Source organism: Patella vulgata, chromosome 7 (genome assembly GCF_932274485.2).
Source record: "Patella vulgata chromosome 7, xgPatVulg1.2, whole genome shotgun sequence".
Taxonomy (NCBI): domain Eukaryota; kingdom Metazoa; phylum Mollusca; class Gastropoda; family Patellidae; genus Patella; species Patella vulgata.
In genome coordinates, this window is record NC_065885.2 from 32,760,490 (window position 1) to 32,778,080 (window position 17,591).

The 17,591-nt window shown below is 35.1% G+C and overlaps 1 protein-coding gene across 1 annotated transcript in view; it reads left to right on the forward strand.

The window, feature by feature from the left end:
• Positions 1–17,591, forward strand: part of LOC126827038 (metabotropic glutamate receptor 3) — a 55,544-nt gene that overhangs the window by 31,919 nt on the left and 6,034 nt on the right. The window contains exons 3-4 of the mRNA XM_050556196.2: positions 8,680–9,740; positions 15,554–15,737. Coding sequence (XP_050412153.1) covers positions 8,680–9,740; positions 15,554–15,737 — 1,245 coding nt within the window. The remainder of the gene's footprint in view (positions 1–8,679; positions 9,741–15,553; positions 15,738–17,591) is intronic.

A 17,591-nucleotide genomic window follows, 5' to 3' on the forward strand; every position in this document is an offset into this window, starting at 1 on the left:
TTCTAAGACATCCCTTTGCAACAGTTTCCTTACGCGCGGAAAGTGTAAAAATCCTTTTGATTGTACATTCTTCAGTGATTCTAAATTTAGTTCGGTCATCTCTTCGGGATCAATATCCTATCGATCAAGATTAAAAAGAAATTGGTGGGTCTCTGGAAGAAGATGATCTTACGGGCAGTGAACGGTGATAGTGCTTAAAGTCTTCCTCTTAAGCCTCTTTCATGAATATTGACTCACGTGTGAAAATTGAGCGTGAAATCTTCTAGAAATTTTAAGCATGGAAGTGGAATAATACATGCATGACCCACAACCCAACGCAGATGGATTTACAAACTAGAGAAGTGGCAACTTGGTTTTTGTAACAATTTGTAACATTAAGCAAGTTGCAATTTAAACGTTTAAAATGGCTGAATAACCGATTGAAAATTTTTAGGTTTTTTTTTTTGAAGATCCCATAAAGTCACCCAGATCGTATTATAGCCCTTTATAATGTATTATATCAATTTAATATAATGTATTACAGCCCTTCATAATATATTATAGCCCTTTCTAATGTATTATATCCCTTATAATGTAATATAGTCCTTCATAATATATTATAGCCCTTTCTAATGTATTATATCCCTTATTATATTAATATGTTTTATAGTCCTCTATAATATACATGTTTGATATAATGTATTATAATAGTTTATAATATATTATAGTCCTCTATAATGTATATTTAGCCCTTTATAATATACCACAGCCCTTTTTAATCGATAATTCAATCGAACATTGAACTATTTTAGCACTGATTCATTTTCTAAAAACAAACAAACTACAATTCAGACTATATTAACTACGTTGTAATCCAGTTTCATTGCAAATCATTCTAGTTTGCTCAGAGTGGATAGTAATCCATCATATACTACACTGCCCTACATATTTCAGTTAATAATTTGGAATTGGATGATAACTAACCCGACTTGACAAAGCCTTGTCCACATTTATCAGGAGCAATAGTAACATTAGAATTAGTACCTTATATGTCGATAATTATTCATCGTGTCGAGTTTCTTGTAACAAATGTTGTTCCAATTTTACAACATGGGTTCAGTCATTTACATGTTTTGCTGGAATACTTTGAGATGGTTCTGATAACCAAATCTTTGTTAAATGTCCAAGCATTCGATGATTATTTATCTGGTGTAATTTCCTGATACTAAATGTTTCAACCTGAGTTAAACTATTTAGATGGTTTATGGAATGATTTTTATATTGACCTCGGGACAAATGTCCAATATTTGAAGGTTTTATTTTTTAAGTCCTTTCTTGATGAGCATAATTTCATAGCTAACGTATTTTAAAATTTGGACAATTCTGAAAACCGGTACAAATCTTGACAATGGATTGTCCAATATACAGGCGTCACTTTGTTGTCAGATTATTCGATGATTATTCCCCTTATGGATGTGTTACGGCTAAAGGAAAAGAAACAAAGCATTTGTGACATATTATCACATTGAACCAACATTACAATACAATTATTTTGCGCCCACAAACCCACTGGATACTATACATCTAACACCGGTATAATTATCACAACGTATAATTAAGTTCCCTACAAATTACCATTATTTAGAGTGTCCTTTTCTCTTGAGAGCGAGAGATATCCCAGCATTCACATTCCAGTTATCTTGTACTGAATCATTAAATCTGTACACTGTTTCACTTAATAAAGCTATGGACACGTCTTATTGAGGTATAAAAGACACGTTTAACAACCAATTTTTATTTGACGGCCATATCGCTTCGGCGGAAGCGAACGTTAAATAAAGCTATTTCACACCCACCCACACGCCCATAGATATGCATTTTGGAAACGTCGGTCAGTAATAAAAAAATAATTGTATTCCATAGAAGTGTGTTCTGTGTATGTACATATTATTATTTTGGATTTTAAAGTAATATGACTAAACAAACGTTGACAACGCAGTTTTAGTAAAATGAAATAGAAGCTGAACATCTCGGTCATACATAATCATTGAAGAGCAAATATGGATGAGATCTAATGCAAGTAGATTAGCCGTTGCTTGCAGTGTGCTTTCACATGAAATATACCCCGTTTATAGCAAATTATGGTTCCGTAAACCAATTTATCGCCTGATGTAGCATTTTATATTGGAAGCCCCCTGGGGTGAATGTATTTGAGAGATAGTGGAAGCAGTAGGTCGAATACATGCTATTTTGTGGGAATTCGATTATATTGACGTGTAAATAGAAACGGAATCGCTTATTGCAACTTCAGTCATTGTTGGAGTAAGTTCAAATAGAATATAGGATGTATCTAAGGGAAACATGGTGACCATATTAATACTGTTTATAGTCTATAGTATTACGTATTTCTACAATTATATTTTTTCAACTGCTGCAACTAAGAATTCATTTTATAGTATTTCAATATTTCTACAGATATAAAAATGGCTGAACCGAACCTAATTTCTCAGCAGTGTTAAAATACAATATATTTTGTTATGTTTTCATAGTGACCCCGATGTTAATTTATCACAAGTACATATATTTGTTATTTCAACCATGGGATACGCATTATGAATACTCCAATTTCTGACAATAACTATTTGCTTTATAAAAAAAAATGTACCCAATGAATTAAAATGCTGCCTCTGTGGACTTGTCTGGCGACTTAGCTGCTCGGGGCGTATGTTTAGTAGCCAGCAGTTCCATTTTATATTACATCTACCCTCACTGATATGTCATATGATACAATAACCCACTATATTATTTGTTGCGCCAAGCAATTTATCTATTATATTTTATTTCATTCACAAGTCATTAAATATCACCTAAGAATATCGTCTGCCCTGCTTTTAATTTTGATTGGGATGTTTGATTATTTATTGGTCTCGAATCACCTTATCAGTACGTTATTCGTAATTTATCAACACCTAATAAGTGTGATATCTGTGTATTTTTTAGCCAAATTTCTTTGGATTAACGCGATATTTTATTTATGTCACTCCAGTGTATTGCTTCTCCAAGTTTATCGCAACTTTCTTTTTTGTCATTGCCACGTTTGTGTTGCTGTACATCTCTGTGGGGTTGGGTGTTAAAAGCTTAGAAGTATGATACTGTGTGAATGAGTATGGTGCGACGTCGAGAAAGTAAATCTGATAAGCAGTATACAATCACACTTCATACCCTCTCAGACTCCATAAGTACGGTTTAGACAATTCCAAGCGTAAAATCGATGGGACCACTGAAAGGAATTGTAACAGCTTCTTATGTAAAAATAAAAATAGTAAGGGTTTTAGAAGTGACAGTTACATTGCAAACAGTATGTCGCTATCGATTATTTTTAGTGTGTTCCTGTAAAAAGCTTAAAGTGAATGGGGTTTTTTTCTTTGTATTAAACAAAATCAGGGTATAAATAAGTCTATTGGGTCTATTCCAAGTACGAAAAATAAATATGTCGAGGAGACATTTCCATGGCAGAAAGAGTGACAGTCCTAAAGTGGGTTTCCATTTAGAGCAACAAAATATCAACGTAACTCCAGTATCACCATAAAGCAAATTTTGCTTCCATGTATAAATGAAATGACATGAACGTAAGGGAAAAATGTTAAAATTCAATTAGAATTCCAAGTAGTGCATAGCACACATTACTATACGAAAATATTATCATATGACTGTCTCAATATGAACGGCGTTTCCTTTGAGTATACGTCGGTTACTTTTGATTTTCTTGTGGCCGTTTCCTTAATCAAAAACGGCGATTATACATTAAGTAGTATTTATCTTCCAGCGAATAGTATTGATGCTATACTTTATCATCCTAGTCGTTATCGACTCACCCATTGACATTATCAATTATCATATAATCCTCTCGGATTATCTTAGCCGTTACAGTAGATTACGGTATTTATCACTTCTATGATTTATCATGATCGACTTAGTAAATCATGCAAATCATTCAATATTATACATTATTAGTCTGCACAATATTGTAAACTGGTCCGCCTAGGCCTGGTCACAACGCATCTTTAACACAGAGAGCCAGTGCGGTTCGGCCATTTATACCACTGAGAAATTGTAAGTACGCACCGTCTGCACTCATTAATGGCATATCTGTGTAGCTTTAAATGGAGACAAGATTATAATGTAACGCCGATCTTGCTCAACAAAATGAATTATAAAATGGAGGTACTTTAAAATTTTGTTAAAATGTCCCTATGTCTTATGAAGGCAATATTTTATGTAGAACGCTTCAAACAGCGGTATACCACTTTAACCTACCATGGCTTCATGTCGTATGATGGTATAGCTATATCTGCAGCAGCTCACGGCTGATAATAAACCAAGAAACTCGTGTGATGAAATAAGAAAAATGACTGGAGGCAAGTCATCTATATATATACACACAATAGTGGTAATAATATCCCTAAACTAGAACCAATACGATATTGACTTAATCAACGTCACTATGACACATTCACAAAAACTTCCCTAAGGTCAATAAGCAGTTAATCTCCTTCTATGGTCTTTCTGGACGCATCCACTCAGTTTAAACATTTCTCCGTCAGCGTCGTTTAAATGTTCAAGGGTGCAGACGCCATGATATAAAATGATGTATTAAAGTGATCTTATCTTCGTTATCATGACAGTTTGGACAAAAGCTCTTGTCACGCAGTAAAATTAACTTTCCTAAATCGGAGTTGAATGTTATCAGTGACCATACTTTTTTTCCATGATCGATAGGAACTTTTTTCTTATCCAATTCGTTTTTATCATCGCCGATTCAAGAATCGATTCATTTGAGATCAGCTCAAATCAGACTGAATGAAATATTCGTGCGGATACTTATTTATGAAGCTTTCAGATTTCTTTGTTTCGGATTTAATGTAACGTGGAAAGATCTCGTTCTTCTAGATAAAAAAGAGAAGCCCATTTTAAAAACGCGTGCTCTGTGTATGTGTATAGGATATAACTACGGGAGGGGGCGGTTACATACCATGCATACACAAATTGAGATCGGGACCGCATATAACTAAAAAAACAAACCCAAAAACCATTGGCAACAGTGCAAAGGGTCGTATCTCGTAATGGTAATAGATGGTAATTGATGCATATAATACTAGTCTTGGTCACCCAAACCCTCCGTACGTTGTCAACATTTGGCATGGGCTATGGAGCTTTATAAACAAACATGAATCCTGCCGACGAATTAGGATTAATAAAACTAGATTTTTCTGAAATGGCAATTCTTAAATTAATTCCATGGGCGTCGACATCTTGTTTTAGGGCTAGTTAACTCCCTTAGATTTTGTTCACGATAATGTAAAAGACCGGATAATCTAGCCAATGACCTAGTTAATCTCAAATGTTGGCAAACCATCCGGACTAATATCCATAGAATATCTGAGTTGTAGAGACTACTATAATAATTGATATCAAATCCTGGGAAATAGACTATTTCAGTTTTGACCCAGGTCAAAACACTTATACATTTCACAACTAAATTCAGTTGTTAACAATATGCCATGTTTTCTTTGTGACAAATTTGTCATTAACCCCGTTTACGTATTTTGGATTGTGTATCTTGAAATATATATGTATGACAATGATTCCTTTTCTGGAAATGTAGTCGGTGGGTGTTATTTCTTTAGAAAGACATTAGGTAATTGCAAATAAACTATTTATATTTCAATTCACTTCAAAAGCTCTTCCAGGTAAAAGAAAAGTGTTTATTGGTTTTTATAAAAAAAAAAATGCGTGACATGATTAAAAGACTTATATCCTCTAAAACTTGACATTTAGGATTAGACAGTACATTGGAAGGTGAATGAGCACTTGACTGAAGTAATAACGCATTTAATATCTGCAACACTTTTCCGCGTTTGAATAACGTAAGCCATTAAAATGCCAGACACTGAATTATGTTTTGTTCACGTTTTGTTATTTCACATATTGGTTTGAAGTCTACAGTGTCATTTCAATACCGGCCATTAAGGAACAAATGCCCTTTATTACAATTGCGATATTTGCTACTATTCAAAACTTAAAAGTACTATTTACTATCTACAAAAATGAGCTACTCGTATAAATATCACTATTTAAGACCATGCATCACTGCTAATTTTGTTTGCAAATTTAGTAGGGATTAATGCCGATATTTTTTATGTGTACACACTAATATTGACAGCTTGTTCAATGTTCAACATATAGATAACATTATATGACTACATTATATAGAAACTGGCGCAATGATTTGGCAGCGATATCATCCTATTTAAGGAGTATATTGTCCTTTACTTATTCTCTGGTGAGTTTTAACTATTGGGCACAAGTTCAAAGAAGACATATTTCAATGTGAATTCATATTGTATTACTACACTTTTTATGTTTTCCGCTAAATCTCTAACACAATATCATCCAAAGTCAATTTAAATCAACACTGATGTTGTGAACTTACCGGGATACGATGGGCTTATGATATCCAATATTCTAGACAAAATAAACGTTTTACAATTGGTACACGAATCGTGTACCATAATGCGTTTCAGCGCCATTTGTAAGAAGAGGCTAGACTAGATCGAGGGTAGACATATTGCACAAGTCATGTCAAACGCTGAAGCCATATTCTTATCTGGAGGGCATAAGCAATACATACTATCGATGTAGACTGGAATAACCAGACGCTAGAGATTGCCATTCGATTGAGACTTTTGGCGTATTTGAAATTAGAGTAAAAACGGAAACGATTGAATGTAAATCAGTTTATATACTTTATACATTTGTGTCAATTTCTAGGTCCCAAACATTAGCGATTTAGTTCCTTTAAGTTGGTAGTGTTTGTAACTTTGCATATTTCACTATCTTTTGTTCATATACACTCAAGCTTTTAACATTCATGTAGTAACAATTACTGACTTAATATGGACATCGAACTGAGTATAAAGTCATCTTAGCCATCTTGGAACTCAAACTCCTTCAATCGATGTACAATGTCATATGAACAAGCATTCCTCGTACAAAAGTAAGAGCACAGACGCAGACAATCACAAAACCAAACGACCACTAAATAAAGATAAACAACCGATGAATATATTCAACATACAAATGACAAGTTGAGTAAAGCGAAACAGTTGACGAACACATTAATAACCGCAGAAAGTAAGTGTCTAGTAATATCAGGGAAAAAAAACCGAGTAGAACACCAAGTAGTATTGATGTTTAAGAACATTGAATTATTTATTCCGTATGATTACTGTCAACTTATCAAGTCAAGTCAATTCTTCTTATATTGAATTACAGCAAGAAGATACATTTCAGACACTTGACAAGAATGAGAATGACATGCAAAAACAAATACAAAGCGAGCTATAAAGCTTGACAACCAACCAACGTAATGCCTCTGAGTGATTCGAACAATTGCATACGTAAATAAAACTGGTCTCATTTGCTGAAACTTTACGGCGTTTGTTTACTGATATCCGTTACGTCTGTAGATTGGATTATGTCTCTTGTCGCCCATCTTGAATATGGTTTTGGGAAGAATTGGCTTAATGTTTAAAATTGTATTGGGTCTGTGGAGTAAATTCGGCTTATGTCACGTGTCGGTCATCTCGAATATGGTTACATATTTTATACATTGATATGTGGTCGTATATTGTCGTCGCCCACGTGGACGCTCTTGAGGCTAAGATTAATATCGGATTGATTTTAAATTTATACACAGTATTTAAGGTCATGAGACGAAGAAGCCTGTTGATTTTCACCGTTTCCGGTAATTACTGCCAGAGTTATGGCCCTTGACCACTTTATAAAATCTTGTGGACGCTCTAAAGTTAATATCCGATTGACTTTAAATTTATACACAGAGTTTAAGGTCATGAGACGAAGAATCCTATTTCCGATAGTTACTGCCAGAGTTATGGCCTTTGATCACTTTGAAAAATATTGTGGGCGCTCTAGAGGCTAACGTCAATATCCGATTGACTTTAAATTTATAAACTATGTTTAAGGTCATGAGATGAAGGAGCCTATTGATTTGCAACAATTTCCGATAGTTACTGCCAGAGTTATGGCCTTTGATCACTTTGAAAATGCTTTAAAGACCATAATTATCATCTGATTGATTTTATATTCATACACCGTGTTTACGCCTATATATAATCGTTTCGATTGACTTTAGATTGATAGAGTTTAAGGTCTTGAGACGAACATCTATATTGATTTTCAATGATTTTTGATAACTTAAACAGCTAAATCCATGATATTCTAATGATTTTCTGATAATTACCTAATGAGTTGTTACTCTTAATCAGATTTTAGTGTATTATAAATGTTTCTTAACCGACAAAAGTAAAAATATGCGACAACTCTTGTTGACTGCCTGGACGACTGGGCGTATGTTTAATTACATGGCAGCCTATCTTTTAAAATCTCTGAGGGAGCCGCGGTAACTCAATGAGTAAGACACTGGCTTGCTAACGAGAAAGTCTCCTGTTCGATCCCGGCGTTGGCCGAGGAAATTCTTCGGGATTTTCCAGCGTTGTTTCCCCTTTTCTAGGTACAGGAATCAAAGAATCTAAAGAAATGGGTCATTTTTCAAAGTTGCTCACCATGTAAAGTAAATGCCGTTATCTTACTATTATATCATTGTTCTTTTAATTTCAGACGGCTATGGTGCTCACGTGCAGTTTGATAAACATGGTGATGCTCTTGGTAGATACACAATCATGAACTACCAACGAAACAGAACGAGTCGTCGTTACGAATATCAAGAGATAGGAAGATGGTCAAAGAATTTGGATTTGGATTTGGATAAAATCATTTGGGCTGGTGGTACGGACAAGATTCCCAATTCCCGTTGTAGTGAACCATGCAAAGAGGGAGAGATTAAAAATATGCGTCAAGGAGATCCATGTTGCTGGATCTGTACGAAATGTCAGCCTTGGGAATATGTCAAAGATGAGAAAACTTGCGAGTCGTGCGGTATGGGCGGTTGGCCGTACACAAATAAATCAGGTTGCTATAGGCTTGTGATAGAACATATGACCTGGACGAGCATCTACGCTATTGTCCCAATGTGCTTAGCCGCCGTAGGAATCATGTGTACAAATTTTGTTATATTATTGTTTATTATGTATAATAATACCCCGGTTGTGATGGCCTCAGGCCGAGAACTTAGTTACATGTTGTTGTGTGGATGCCTCATTTGCTACCTTATGACTTTTGTGCTGTTAGCCATGCCATCTATCATTATATGTGCTTTACAACGATTCGGTGTGGGATTCGGATTTTCCATTATCTATTCGGCACTTTTAACTAAAACGAATCGAATATCTCGGATTTTTGAAAGTGCTAGACGGTCTGCAAAACGCCCGCCGTTTATAAGCCCAAAGTCACAGATTCTGTTAGCGCTCATTCTTATATCCATTCAAATTCTGTTTACAGCCGTTTGGTTGTTAATTGAAACACCGGGAACAAGACACCACATCCCAGATGAAAGAAAACCACTTATCATTTTAAAATGCAAAAGCGATGATATCTCATTTTTAGTTTCTTTAGTGTATAATATGTTACTCATAATAATATGTACTGTTTATGCTGTGAAGACGAGGAAAATTCCAGAGAACTTTAATGAATCTAAATTCATAGGCTTTGCTATGTATACAACGTGCATAATATGGTTAGCGTTCGTGCCAATCTATTTTGGAACGTTGAATTCTTTTAAGGTGGGTACTTTCAATTCCATTCTAGTTAAAAAAAAAAATTTATTGCAATATTGTTTGGATTAATCCCCAGGTTGAAGGAAGATCCAACATCTCCGATGAAGGATTTCGAGTAAAATCGGCGATGTCATGCAGTGGCATTGGCAATTTTGAAATTTTTATCGCATGTACAATTTGAGACAAATCTGCGGAAATACTATTATACACTTAATTTTGAAATTTTTGTGATTCTAGGATTTTCTGAATATGATATAGTTAAAAGTTATCTATATTTATCCCTATTAGGTTTCCTTGGATAATTTACTCGTTACATTAGTTCTAAAAATGGAGTTCATCTGCTTAGGTACACAAAACGAAAACAATATAATGTACACAGTTTAGTCAAATGACGGGACTTATTCAAGAAAATTAAAAATATTTGAAGAATGTGCTTTTGTATTTGCTGGGAGCTTAAATTTTAGAGCTCGACCAAAGAAAAACCATGCCCCAGGTTTTTAAAAAGTCAGTTAAAGTGATTAGTTGTATTTGTACAAAGATTTAGATGTATCCGAATGGTTAGCTTAATAATGAAGGACGCTATACCCGAATTCTTTTCACATAAATTACGTATATTACCGGCTCCCATCAACACTGGCTTGATTAAATGAAGCAATCATGGATATAAAGTAACAACCTATTACTATTCCACAGACAGCATTATTTGTTTTATAGTGTTACAAAGCATGCAGAAAATACATTTCGATGTCTAGATAGGTTTTATCTCCCCTCATGCTGAAACTCAGAATATGGACATTTCCAACAGATCTTCTCATTGTGTGAGCTATTAATAAGAGCAAATGACGTTCAAACAAAATGGCACATTGTTTTAGCGTCAATTCTTCTACTTAAATAAGTATATTCTGATAAAACTCTTATCTGTCGTATAAAAATCGATTCATTACGTCAAAACAAATCCACGAGCTATTAGAATTTCTTGACGCAAATAAATATCCTTTTTTTCGAAAATAATAAGTAAAAATGAATGTTTGTAATTTTGTGATTACGTAGAACCATTACCAGCGTTATATCCCGAGTTATTTAACATGTTTACATATCAGAGTTATGTAATATGTTTACATATTAGATTAAATTCTGTCGAATAATTCAAAATTAAATCATCCACATTGAAAGATAATGATTAATAACCATTATGAAATTCACTTTCTTACTGCAAAGCGTTTGTAAAAGAAAGTACTACAAAAGTTTGTCAATTAACTCCTCAAATTATGTGCAAACATATAGCCAGGGAGTGACGTTTTACCCAAAACAAATTGCAAAAGAAACCAATGCCGTTTGATTCAATGATACATATGTCAGGCAACATCATACTCAAATTCGTCGAATTCGGGCAAGGCGAAATAACGTAATTAACATAACTCAATATGGCGGTCTTCAGGAAGTTTCGGAGAGCGATATCTCGTAACCTTAGCAATTCATGATTCCGTCAGAACATTAACTAGTTAAGGACCCCTCAAAGAACCATATTCCTTTTCAGTCCATCCCTCAAAAGGGAGGGGAAAGATAGGATGTTAAAACGTGTTTCAAATTCCCGCATTACTTGATTACTTTAATTGTCAGTAAAAATTCGCGTAGAAAGATATGGTGTTAAATGTGTTACAAATTAACAATTGATATATCAGTCGACAATTTTACAGCTACAAGAAAGTTTACGTTTAATCGAAAATTCCAATAAATAATTTATTTTTAGGTTGAAGAGAAAATGCTACAGGTGGTAGATCATATTTAAATGTTGTTTAAATCTGTGATTTCATAAATTTTGTTTGCAGATAGATTAATATATGGAAGGTCCGCGCGGATAGAAAATACGATTTTGTGTGATACAGGTGTCCTGGAAACAAATGGGTTCACTTACATCAAACATCTGGTTCTACAAATTGTATTTTTCTCTTCTCAGCTAAAAGTAAAGAATTTACTTTTAGTTCGAGGGGAAAGTGCTACAGGTGGTAGACCATCTTTAAATGTTATTTAAATATGTACTTACTTAAATGAACCCGTGATTATATAAGATACCAGTCGTAGACTTGGTGTCCTTATCCTTGCTCCGTTAGGGTTCCCACACTATGGTCTATCCATCCGGGCGCAAAATGTTTTTGAAAAACTACATGTATATGTAAATTGTACTTTTTATGGTATATCATTGTGTTTCTAGCTTATGCACATATTTAACGCGTGGCATGCTTAACAATTCATCAAAACAGCGTAAATTATTCACGAGTAACAGGGGGCCGTAAACTACGCAAGAACATTAACTAGTTTAGACACCCTTGATACCACAAGGGCTGTAAACATGGATCCATAACCATTTCTGACCTATTATTAGGGCGCAGATTCTTAACCAGATATATCGAAACACTTTTAACCCCAGTGAAGATGGTGCAAAGGCAAAGGCAAATGAAAAAAAATGCGCTTAAAAAGGAAATGCTAGACAGTTGTTTGGAATTCTTAAAATTTAATTTTGAACCCAAACTAGAATCCAGTAACCCTGAAAACCTTATTAGATATATTTCAAAAGCAATATCCACATGGAAAAAATCGCCATTATGGATTGTATTTTATTGCCGTTTTAAATTTATACCATATGGATAATTCAAAGTTAGGAGTCAGAATTGAACCTCAATAACCCCAAAAACATTATATAGGACATATTACAAGCCATATCCAACGGAAGAAAATGACGATTAATTAAAAATCCGTCATTATGGAATTCATTTTAGGGCATACAAAAGATATAGTAAAAGCCATATCTTACGAGATAGTGACTTGTTATATACGGGGACAATGCCGGTACCATTTTGGAAAATATTTTTTTTTAAATTGGTTTCGTCAAATTTGTTATTTTCGGAACATTTTGCCTCTATTACCACTTTGTATTGTAAGATTTTAATAAAAATATGTTGTTCCGTCACTGAAACGCACTGGTTACGAGATATCAGTCTCAGAAACTACCTGAATTATGTTAATTAAGTCACTTCGGCCGAATATGAGTATGATGTTGCCTAATGTAAGTATGCTTGAATGAACCAAACTGGATTGGTTTCTTTTGCAATTTGTTTGGGATCAGTCCACTTTTGAGGTTGAGGTTAACTTATCCCGCCTAATAGTAAACATAGGCATATACTGCTTCGTACATCGATTGTATTTATTGCTAGTAAATAACCATTAATTACATTACATTACATTAATTTAACACTACGCGCATGCCTTGCTTTATTATCCAACGGGGGTTAGCGTGAGAAACGTCCCCTCGTCAAAAAGTTATGCCAATTCACGACTAAGATATGGTTTAATTTTTGTCAATAGTTTTCAATATCTATCGTAATCAGTATAATATACCGAATTTAAATACTGAATTATGCGCATGAATACCATTAAGGTAAAACAAAAATTAGTTCGGTCACGCTGTCCCATTTCAAAAGATTGATCACATGTAGGGTCAAACTTAAACTATTCGTTTAGTTTGGTTTCGTAAAGTATATTTGCAACAACAACCATACTCGTGTTACTCGCATTCGTCAAAATGGAAAATACGAGGATTAGGTTAGAATTTGACAAAATTATCACCCACTGGGTCAATCAATCTAGATAATTCAGAATCCGAAATTTACTATCTACCTAGAAGCAATGGGTAGCTAAGGGACCATCCACAAATCACGCAGTGTTGTAGAAGAGAAGACCCGATTAAAAAGTATAATTATAAAGCAGTAATGTTTTTAAGGCATGATTATACAAGACTAAGCCTAAACTCATTCGTCTTCTCTGTCTCTGGGCTCATCCTTTTTCCTCTCTCTTCGCGCATATCGATTCTGGTGTTTCCAAATTCCACAAACAATTTTCAACTTGACTGTTCCAATCGATAAAGAAAGCTGAAAGGTGTGCAAATAAAGAAATATAAAAAATGGGTTGGCTGGCACTGGAGGCTTCACTTCCTTCCATAACAACAACTGCGAGTCTTGTGAAGACTAAAAACGTGGCATAAACCTATAGAAGCGTTTGAACGAGAGTAATAATACTGTCTGTTAACAATCAAGATGACCGAATTTCGTATAAATAAATATTTTTATTAACATGATACTTTACATGTATAGGCTTAACTTGACATGGCTGCTTTCTATAGCCGTGAAAGTCCCAGAGGCTCGGTGGTTAAAGTGCTGGTTTACTAACCTGGGGTCCTGTGTTAGAACCGGTTTTTGCCGGGAAAGTTCATCGAATATTCTGGCGTGGTTCTCCCTTGTTAGTCAAGCATAACAGATTAATCGTTTGGGTTGGACGAAAATCCGAGGTCACGTGTGCACATTGGCGTACACGTAAAATAGCCCTTGACAGTTGAAATTCAAATGCTGTCCGTGCAAAAATATCCTCAAAGCACAATGAATGGTTTCATTATCCCCGTTGTTCCAGAAAAGTAAGAAGTTAACCCCATTTCATTCATTTCAACGGTTAATGTCCACTTCACTAATTACTAATATGTAATTAACAAGATCGCAAACTGTATTAAATGACGTAGCTCGAGGTTGTGAAGCCTAGTTTATCCTTGAGCCGACTCAGACTGTCTCCCACCCCCACCCCCTTCCTCCCCGTTCCTCCCCTGATTTGCTAACACACACACACACACCACTTTTTTAACAATGCACAATGAGATAGGCCATAAATGCCCCCCCCCCCCAAGCCCAATGGCAAGATACTTTGCTGATGGAAAATACGCCCCTTTTTCAATAGGCTGTATGGAGTACGAAACCATGGAACTGTAAGAGTATTTTTTTTATTAAATTCTGATAGATCGTGACGTATATCGACAACATATGAGTTTTGTCGACAACGTATCGACTGTTAAATCTGAAGAGTTTTGTGACAAGCTGCAATAATGTGTACATGATGTGAAAAAAAATACTCCCATTGAAAATAGTGCAATATAATTTATGAAGCTCAAGAAAATAATCTCGATATTGACAAGGAAATTGTGCAACCCGTGGATGCCATTTTATTTTTTTTAAATCTTTACAAAAGTCTGAGATAAGCTCTAAAGTCTTCAATCAATAAAACTCATTATCAACAACTGAGTGTAAAGCATGTGGAAGTTTTCGTCTTAAAATTTAAACAGATTGGATTATTTATTTTAAGTACAATTGCTTGAGAAGGTCACTGAAACTAAAATAAAATCGTTATGAATTGTTCTTTAATACGTCTGGGAATAGAACAAGCAGACGTTTCATTAATATTGAATTACGTACAGAGCCTACCTGCTACACTGTTAGACCAAGTTTTCCAATAATTTGATCAGTAGCAAACGCTTACTCTTTCTGCCCCCCCCCCCCCAAGAAAACATTTTTTCTCACGATTAAATAATGAAAAAAGATTAATGTTTATACACAAATATTTCTGGACAGTTTGTCACCGCCCTGAACTGTCCGTCGGTCACAATTTTCTTGCCAACACTCCAGGGTTCGTGGTTATCTTCCTATTCCTTCAAATTAATATGCAATGTTTACAGAAGTGATGGAAATACGCCGATTGATATTCAATTAGGTCTGCCCTGTTTCACTATATAGCTTACCATCCAAGTGTTATTTGGGACTTTCAGAGATATGGACCTCGATATGGAAGTTGAGCAAACATGTCGATAGTCAACACTTTCGCGAGACAGTATAATTTTTGATTACGACGTAGACTAGGACGTCAAGGCTGCTGCATTTGATGTATGTTTTTTTGCCTTCCAACCTGTGTCTCAATGTATTTATTGTTTTTGTTTTTCATTTCAGATTCAAATCACTACACTGTGCGTCTCCATATCATTGAGTGCGTCTGTTGCCTTGCTTTGTCTTTTTTTCCCCAAAGTGTACGTCATTGTCTTCCAGCCGCAGAAAAATGTGAGAAAGCTAACCATGAATTCGGCGAGTTATAAACTGGCACAGACAGGTTCAACTGGAACATCTAATAATTATGGTAAACATATTTTAATTCATTATTCCATCATTCTCTGTAACGTGTTTGTAATTATGGGTTCACATTTATTCTGGATTTCAATGACGCTCAAACCTAAAGAAAGGTGCTAGTGTTTATGCTTTAGTTATGTAAGGCCGACATTTGATAAGTCACATTCGAGAAATCGCAAGCTGTATATCACTATTAAATCTATACTGTAAACTAAATATGACGAGTATAAATCATTGAAATGTCTAAGCAATTAAACAGATAAGGGTATATTTTTGGTGAAGGTGTTGATGATTACATTATCTCATTGACCATGTCTCAGTGGTATACACTGGTGCATGATTTAAAGACTCTAAATTGCCCTCTTAATATAAACTGTCATTGACAAAACAAAAATAAGATTTAAAACAAAAACCACACAAAATGAAAATATTGTCGTGCCATGAGTTTCCCAAATAGTATCCTTAATACGTTGAACGAAATGGAAAGGCATAAATACAAAAATATTAATAGCCGGGTGTTACGAGTTCAATTAATATACAAATAGGATGAAAGAAATGAAAAAAGTATATACGTTGTGATGCTTCACGGTGTTTTAGTTTAATAAGTTCGTCATGCATTGCCTTACTCTTGCATCTGTGTTGGTGAGTCTGCTATGCGTCGTGGTATTACCCTTGGAATTGATTTCTTACTCGACAGCTACTTGCCATTTGTATTAAACAGTTCCTACAGCTGGTGTGATTTGAAATCCTTATCGATATATAAGCATCGACTCGTTTGAACCCGTTTGGCGAAGATTATTGGTGTCTTTCAAGATTATAAAATAGTGCGTCATGTTGCATTTTAGACACCCTCTAAATTCTACCCCACAGTATAATGTGTTCAGCTTTCTTTGCATTGGAGTTATTTTGAGGTACACCAAGAAAAAATGCACACACTATATATGTGGGTTATCCTTAAAGAATCGACCCATCGTTATTCCTTTGGAAATGAAATGAAATGGGGTTTAACGTCCTACTGTTCTGCTCATGTTCCAAACTGGGCTAATGAAGACGGACAACGGCATACAGTGTGATATAAGGGAAATTTTTCCCGGTTAGCTGCACTACGGCCTACTCTTATATCGAATTCCAACTGTCAGGGGATCTTTTACGTGCACCCCAATGTGTCCTGCATCACTGACAAGGGGGAACCATGCCGGAAAATCTGGATGAACTTTTTCGGCCAATGCAGGGATCCAACACCCGACCTCCAGGCTAGCGAGCTAGCGTCTTACCCCCTATTCCTTTGGGGTCCTTTTACCTATGCTTATGTACTGCATTCAATCACAGAAAAATAAATTACAAACCAATGCTTTTATGGTCGTTTGCATTTTATGACATATTTATATTTGATGAATATGAATTCAAAGCGTGGTCAATAGGACGCGGATCGGAGATTGAAGCGCTGAACGGTAATTGGGTTGATTCTTTTTCGTCCTTCTCTGATTAAAAGTTTCGTATCAGTAAGAGGATGCCGAAGGCTAGGAAAACATAAAAGTTCTTAATCGGTGATTTGTTAGGATATTGTTGGCCTATATAATGTAGTACTCGGATGTGTATCGCATATTTAAGGAAATTTGGTTAGAGAAATCGGACATTAGAAACGAAAATAAACACATTTCGATGGACTGCCCACATAAATAAAATTTTAAAATTTTCTTGAAAATATATTTCTGACGAGGGATTTTATTTTCCTGAGCTTGAGGACTGGGACTTGTTTGTACTGAAGAGATACTTCTTCAAACGGGGTTTGTGGCGTAAAGACTAATGAAGTATTTACCCGAGGATGAGGGACTTTCATGGCATGATTTGGTGCCCCCGTCCC